Source organism: Gobio gobio (assembly GCF_949357685.1).
Source record: "Gobio gobio genome assembly, chromosome: 13".
NCBI classification, from domain to species: domain Eukaryota; kingdom Metazoa; phylum Chordata; class Actinopteri; order Cypriniformes; family Gobionidae; genus Gobio; species Gobio gobio.
This window is the reverse complement of record NC_137106.1, coordinates 13,235,304-13,243,549: the sequence shown is the minus strand read 5'-3', so window position 1 is coordinate 13,243,549 and position 8,246 is coordinate 13,235,304. Positions and strand designations below refer to the sequence as shown.

Sequence of the window (8,246 nt, the reverse complement as noted above, 5' to 3'; positions counted from 1 at the left end):
TATTTAGTATGCCTTATCTATGTAAATACACTAACAATGATACCTTAAAATATAGTGTAACTACTTAATAGAAAAATAGTACTAGTAACAAAAATAGATACTGGTTAGTTTTAATGAATATATTAAATAGATACTTCTCAATAGTGGAGTAAGTACTAAGGAGCAGTTACTAGTGAAATAGTAATAGGTACAGTCCCTTGACCCCCCCCCCCCCCCCCCATTACAATGTCTTAAGTAATTGTTTACAGTGTATACTAAATGTATTGCTTACAAATGAGGAATTGCATTGCTCTCAGAGTTGTGTTTATCATGTATTTTTAAGAAGCGCTCCCACAGTCACGGAAAACCGGGAAATGCCATGGAAATTTAAGAGGGCTTGCAGGCCTGAAACATCTTTAAACAAATTTTTATAGCAAAAACACATGCTTTAGGTTGTGCTCGGCTCTAAAATATTGGGTGAATATCAGTCTTTGTGAGTGCAAATTATTATCATTGTTAGTATATCTCATTATCCAGTAATCCAAATAACTGGAAAAATTCATTGTTTTAAAAAGTGTGGGAACCCGGTGAAAAACCCAGTATAATGACATTACACTGCACACTTGACAAGAAATACAATATTATTTTGGGGTTTTATAAACAGATTTTAATATATTTTATGTTTTTTTTACATTTTACAATTATGAGGAAAGAAAAAATTAAACCGACATGCATACCAACACACAAGCGCACACAAACAAAAATATCACAATAAAATGAATCAATAAAAATGAATTGATTGAAATTAGAGAGTTGCTTCTAATATTTTTTATGTACAGTTTTCATAAGCAAATATGATACAATCGGGACATCAATTCAGTGTCTGATTAATAATCATAAGCGAGAGGAAAAAAAAACACGGATTTAATGTAATCAGCAAAGATCCAACCTGCAAAATAAAAATGCAAATTAAAGTATTCTCCGGGCCGCCATGTTTGCAGTCATTTACACTCTCTCTGTAATATCAATAAAAAAAGATTCTAATCAATTAAGATTTCAAAAGAGAGTAAAGCAATAAATTATCTCAAACTCAACTCCAATAGGATTCAAAATTTAAAAGGAAGGATAATTCCTCTCAAAAAGATAACATTTCTTAGAAACTTCAAGTACACAGACGTTTTCCAATTTAAGTCAAAATTAATAAAAAGTTCAAAGATGTTTTCTCTTCCTCTACTCTGCAACTAAACTAGAGAGGCGAGATCGCCACCTCTGCGACGTGAACGGCACAATATTCGTTTAAAAGCAGGAACACCGAGTAGTTCCTGAAGATGTTAACACTTTTTACAATCCCTTGCCACTTTGGCCTGATATGATATCTATGTACGTCTCCGATATTCAGCTCAGACACTCAGCTAATCATAAAAGCATAAAGAACTTAGTATTCCATCACGGTCATATTTCCTACACAAGCAAAAAAAAGCAAAAAGCTATATAGTGTCAACCTCAGTTCAAGTTAGAGATTTTTTTTTTGTTTGTTTGATGAGCTTTTTTTTTGTGAGTTTTTACAATAAAATGAACTAAATGTGTGTGCTGTGCAGGACATGCACAGACACAAATTAAAAAAACTTTTAAACACCAAAAGATAATTCATTATTTATGCAGACAGAGCTGTAATATATATATATATATATATATATATATATATATGTCGCTTTTGAAATGTAAGGCATTTGCAAAGGTAAAATCAAATTTTAAAAGAGATAAAACTGCATTCGATGTAGGAATGCATCTTCTGTAAACTTTACAGCAAAACAAGTTCACCATGCGTACTTGATTCTGAAACTACTAACTGTGGGAAAAAAAAGAAAAAGAAAAGATCTTATGAAAGTTAACCTGTAAAAGTGTCTCGCACAACACAAAGACATCTCTGGTTTACTCTTCAGTTTGTGAATGCAGCGGCCTGACAGCTGGTCTTTGCTCTAACGGTTTGACTGGCTCACTTCCGAGGTTACGGTGTAAAACGTAAGCCTGCACCAGCACTGAAAATCTTTTCACAGCTCTAGAATTAGAATCACACTCAAATACTGTATATAGTGTAGTAAGGGCCTCATTTCTTTGGCTGTTGCGCTTCTTTGTTTTTGCTGGTCGCCGCCTCTCCTTTGCGAGCATCTGATGAGGTATTCTTCTTCACATTCTCTTTGGGTGGGGCTTTTGTAGACGGGTCATTAGTCGCACTGCTCTTGGCGGTCAGAGGTGCTGGTTTCGGATTGGCTGAGGCTGCCTTGGCTGATGGTTGATTGGTGGTTTTCGTTGTCGTTGAGGCAGCGGCCTGATCAGTCGTGGCTGTTTTTGCCATCCCTCCAGCGGTCGGCTGATTGTCTGAAGATGTCTTGGAGACGGGGGTCTGTTTCGCTGATGATGTCGAGTTGTGTCGCCTACGTTTCACCTCGTCTCCTGTTTTCCTCCTTACTCCTTCCTCTGCCATTGGTGGCTAAGAGCAGGGAAATTACATTTGATTTAGATTGCAATAGACTAATATTAAAGGGTTAGTTTATCCAAACCCGTAAGACCTTCGTTCATCTTCGGAACACAAATGAAGATATTTTTGATGAAACCTGAGAGCTTTCTGAACCACCCATAGGCAGCAATGTCATTACCACTTTCAAGGCTCAGAAAGGTAGTAAAAACATTTTTAAAATAGTCCATGTGACTCCAGAAGTTCAACCTTAAATGTTATGAAGTGACGAGAATACTTTTTGTGCGCAAAAAACAAGCAAAAATAACTACTTTATTCTACAAATTTATTCTCTTCCATGTCAGTCTCCTACACTGTTTACAGAGTAAATACAGTGCAGTGCTCCCAGGTTCTACGCTAGAACGGCGGCTCATTATTGGCCGACACTGTTCACGTGAGCACAACGACGCATGCGTGTGATGCTGATACAGGAGCCGGCCAAACAGTGGCCAATAGCAAGCCGGTGTTCTGATGTAGAACCCGGAAGCGCTGCATTGTGTTTACTACCTGAACAGCATAGGAGACCGACACAGAAGAGAAGAAATTGTTGAATTAAGTTGTTTTTTGCAAACAAAAAGTACTCACTGCTTCATAAAATTAAGGTTGAACCACTGGAGTCACATGGATATTTTAACGCTGTCTTTACTACCTTTCTGCGCCTTGAAAGTGGTTATGAAGTTGCTGTCTCTGTGGGGTCAAAGCTCTCGGATTTCATCAAAAATATCTTCATTTGTGTTCTGAAGATGATCGAATGTCTTACGAGTTTGTTACGTCATGAGGGTGAGACATTTTTGTGTGAACTAACCCTTTAACAGTTAGAAAGCAATTACAGGGTTCCCACTCTTTTTCAGCAACCATTTTCCAGTACTTTTCCAGGACATTTTCAATTTTACTACGGCGGGAATAAAAGATAAGGATCATGCCAAATATTGCTTTCTAAGTCTTTAAACGCCGTACAGTTTATTGCCATTACTTAACAATCCATCATTTTTCAATATGAGCTCTTAATCATACTTTATGACTATGGAAGCTTGTTTACTCCACAGAATTGCGATTTTACATATTTGTGATATAAACGCGAAAATTGTTGCAATTCTTTTTTCCTCAGAATTTGACTTTATAACTTGCAATTGCAGTTTAGATCTCACAATTCTGAGAAAAGTCAGAATTGCAAGATATAAACTCGCAACTGCACAAAAAAGTAAATTGTGAAGAAAAGACTTGCGAGTTTATATCACGCAATTCTGACTTTATAACACACAAATGTGACTTTATATCAAAATGATGTGATTAGGTAGCAGCTTACGAGTTAACATTCACTGCATACATTTGAGCAGTTAATAGCATTAGACAACAGACAACAACAAGATTTTCCAGGACATTTTACATTTTCTCTAATTTTCCATGTGTTTTCCAGGACGAGTGGGAACCCTGAATTAAATGCATTTAGAACTATTAATATATTATTCTGGATTCGAAAACTCATTTCCCTTTGAAAAGGATCACAGTCACATCAAAACTGATGCCTATACTCACATCTACTCTGAAATCATCAATGCTCTTGAATTTGCGGAGGTATTCCTGGAGTTTGGGGTCAATGGCCTGATTCTTCACCTTTGCGTATTTCAGGAAAGCCCAGAATTTCTCCAGTCCATACAGCTGACCTACATAACCCCCCAAAAAACATTAGCATGTAGAGTGAAAAAAAACCCCATCACATGACTAAATGATCAAGAAATACATTCAGAATTAGTTTTAGTGAATGACATTTGATGTAAACATTTAAAAACAGAAATGCAGACATTGCAGTTTCCACCAATGTCTTGAGTAAGTGAATTTCACCAACAAAACACCAGACACTGATGGTGGGAGATATGCACAGTTAAGAACGGCACAATAAACATTTTTGCCTTTGCATGTTTTTTATTTATTTATTGTTTGTCAAAAATTATGAGTGACTGACCTTTCTCATAGTCTTGCATGGTCTCCTCCTGGAAGTCCTTGAAGATGTCCTGTCTGAATCTCCGCTCGAGTCCATAACTGTAAAACCGGAACAGACACTCCAGTCCGTACCTGTGACAAACATTTGAACACACATTAGGAAACTTGTGTTGGCCTTCCGAGGTAGCACGGCTGGTAGCATATAAAAACTTTATACATCCTTTACCAGCGGTATGTCTACAACATTGCAATACTATACTTGCAGAAAGTCAGAGCTGGTACAGTTTGAACTGCGTCGTTGTGCTCACGTGAACAGTGTCGGCCAATAGAGAGCCGGCGTTCTGACATAGAACCCGGAAGCACTGCACTGTATTTACTACGTCAACAGCGTAGGAGACTGACATGGAAGAGAAGAAATTGTTGAATAAAGTTATTATTTTTGTTTTGTTTTGTATTTTTTGCGCACAAAAAGTATTTTCGTCGCTTCATAACATTACGGTTGAACCACTGGAGTCACATGGACTATTTTAACAAATCTGAGAGCTTTTTGTCCCTGCATTGATCGCTACGTAACTACCAATTTGACACTTCAAAAAGTTCATAAAGAGATTGTAAAATTAATCCATATGAAATTTTCAGAAGAGACACGATCAAGAATTTAGGCTTATAAATCACATATAAACATTCATCAACATCAACTGTTTCGAAGATGACCGAAAGTTTTGTGGGTTTTGAACAACATGAGGGCGAGTAAATGATGACAGAATTTTCATTTTTGAGTGAACTATCCCTTTAAGTTCTATTCACACTAAGTCATGTACAAGACATGCACAAGATTCTATGAACTAATATTAATCTGCAATGATCGGGGTTCCCAGACAATTTATTAAGGTTTAATGTTGTTATAAATGTTTTGTTGATAACTTGTTTAATCTGAAAAGCTCTTATTAAATACTTTATTTTTATAGTGCTTTTGTATATGAAACGTGATGGCCTTTACGGTTTGCGAATCTGCAAGATTCAAGTTCAAGTTCCTTTTAATATGGTACATGATTTTAATATTCTATTATGTAGTAGTAGTATTTGAGTTAATTGCCATATCAGCATAATTACATGGCAGATACATATTAAACATTTAACAACATAATATCATAAATACAATATAATGAAAACAAACATTTTATAAAAATTCAACTTAGACAAGAAAACAAACAAAAATAAGTACATGTACAAAATGAGTACAATTCTATAAAAGATTCTTTACATGTACTTGTACTAATTTTTTTTTATTTTTATTCTGGATAATATTCTATTATGAGTTTTGTTGATCCAATAAGTTAGTTCAATAGGAGTTCAGCACATCAGCATTAATTTACTATTGCAATATGCATTCTTTCCCAACAACAACAAGCAACCCTGATAAGAACCAGACAGACCATGAAGAACAAAATGTGCATACCAATTCACTTACGCACTATTATATGCCATTTTGTAATATAGTGTGTTCACACTGAAAATTTCAAATAGAAAAAGTGCTGTTCAAATGCCCGGATAAAAACTGCATGCACTCAACTTTCACAGCTTTAATTACGTACTGGAGGGGGAGGGGCTAACAGACTGTGATGCTGGATGACAAAATAACTGTATAAAATCCATACACTAGACAGTTGAGTACACACAGCGCTTAGTATAAGTGCATAATGTATAGTAGAAACATTTGGGACGAAACTAATGTTCAAACTAATGTTCAGCTATTTTGTGGGTGTGTTTGTATTTTGTGTGGGTCAAACTACATGAATGCCATATGTAACACTCTCATGAGAAACTGCTATGTAGGGGTGTGCGATATCACACCGTCCCCCGTCCATAAAAAAAAAAAAAAAGAGTAATCTCGCCATATCAATGGTATAGCGATGCAATGACATATGCCGCATTCACGTTCCCTAGCGCACACAACAACACCTGTCAGAGTAAGAGCAGCATGTCAATTTAGTACCTAAAAAGGGAGCTACTCGGTTACAAGAGGTCAGACCTCTTGACAACTGACACAGCATTGACAACTTAAAGCTGTTATTGATGTTTGCAGCGCAATATTTGACTGGAAGAGTAAAATTGACAGTTATTTTCGTCAGTTATGGTATGTTAGATCCAGCATTCTGCCCGCTTTGAATCAGACACAGAGATAGAAATGTATTTGAATTAATTAATTAATTAATTAGGCTATCGAGAGAGAGCGAGAGAGATTCATACCTGTGTGACTGCGTCTGTTCAGCGTCTATCTTAACAATGAAGATGTGCGTGTATTACTTAAAAATTGCGATGTAACCCCATCGTTGCTGAGAAATATAATGTAGTGATCCAGTAGCTTAGCTAGTTTATTGCTAAAAGTCACGGGGCGGCGCTGATAACCAGTTTCTGTGCTCCTGAATGCGCAGCGCAATCTCCGCTCTCTGTATGTGAGTGACGTAGGCCTGTGTGTGTGTGTGTGCGCAGTGAATGAAAACAATGAAAACAGCGCATTGAATGCAATGTACCTTGAATGCAATGTAAGTCGCTTTGGATAAAAGCGTCTGCCAAATGCATAAATGTAAATGTAAATGTAAATGCATTGATATAGAACGGTGATTCAACTGGCTTGGAACTACATGTACCGTATCAGAATCAAATATTCAGACAAACCATGGCATAAAATTACTTTAGTTATTGTTAAACTTAAGATTTCCAGTGAAAACACTACCAACTTGTACCAAGGCTACTTTTTTACTTTGCTTACATTTGACTCATGCTGTGTGACTATAATGCTGCTGCTGCCACCTTATGACAATAGATTTACACTTTGAATTAAGTATGCTGTCATCAATGACAGTAGCTCATTGGAAAAGGATGGAAAATGCCCTTCATTTAGTTTGCACTAATACAAGCTGCTACCTGCCAGCTGCAATCACCAATAAAACTGTTTCCATATACATTTCAGGCTAGATCTCCCACCTCCACTGCTATGATAGTATGTATATGTGCATTTCATTATTATTTTTAAGAAAACACATTAGCCATTTTTTCTTCTATAGCTTATTCAGTGATACTCAAACAAACAACAGGATAATTATTTGAGATTTTGAAACATCTATAATACCAGTGGCTAATACCTTTGGTTGTGTATAGTCAGAAGGACTCATGAGCAGAAACCTTTTCTATTTTAGGTATGTCATTTATGCATCCCTTTGCTAAACTAGGAGATGCTTGAAAAGGGGTCAAATGAACCTGGTTGACTTACTGCCTGGTTAAGCCTCTGAATTCTCAAAGGTCGGTAACTTCTCCAGACAAACTCTGCAGATAAAACACAGAAATCAGGACCAAGAATCTCACCTGTAGTTCTCCTTGGCGTCCTCCAAGGAAAACTGCTTGAACTCCTCGTACATCTTTCTGTTGAAGTTGTCTCTGAGGAAGAAGGACCAGAATCTGAAGAGGGTGTTCATCTCCTGAGACTGACCCACACCTAATCGCTTCCTCTCTGATGGGGGAAAAAAGTACAAAAACATGAGAAATGAATGTAAAGCAGGTGTATATATATATATATATATATTCTGTGGTGTAAAAACAAAATAATCATTGTACCATTGAGGCAGCGTCGGCGGTATTTGTGGTAAACTTGCTGGGTGAAGCCATTTTCTTTCAAAAGCTCATGGGATGGATGCCAGAACTTGGGCAGGGACTGTGGGGTGCAGCCGTAACTGCCTGACAGCGCGGGGGCTCCTTCTGATGGAGATGCATTAGAGCTGCTGTACAGAGGACGAGGAGGAAAAAGGAGAGA

The 8,246-nt window shown here is 37.0% G+C and overlaps 1 protein-coding gene across 2 annotated transcripts in view; it reads right to left on the bottom strand.

Annotated features, from left to right (window-relative positions):
- Positions 1–1,938: 1,938 nt before the first annotated feature.
- Positions 1,939–8,246, bottom strand: part of larp1b (La ribonucleoprotein 1B) — a 47,959-nt gene continuing 41,651 nt past the window's right edge. For both annotated transcript variants that reach the window (XM_079833804.1, XM_079833805.1), the window contains exons 14-18: positions 8,051–8,214; positions 7,802–7,946; positions 4,458–4,567; positions 4,031–4,158; positions 1,939–2,470 (exon numbers count right to left, since the gene is read on the bottom strand). In XM_079833804.1, the coding sequence (XP_079689930.1) occupies positions 2,087–2,470; positions 4,031–4,158; positions 4,458–4,567; positions 7,802–7,946; positions 8,051–8,214 (931 nt within the window). In that variant the 3' untranslated portion in view covers positions 1,939–2,086. The remainder of the gene's footprint in view (positions 2,471–4,030; positions 4,159–4,457; positions 4,568–7,801; positions 7,947–8,050; positions 8,215–8,246) is intronic.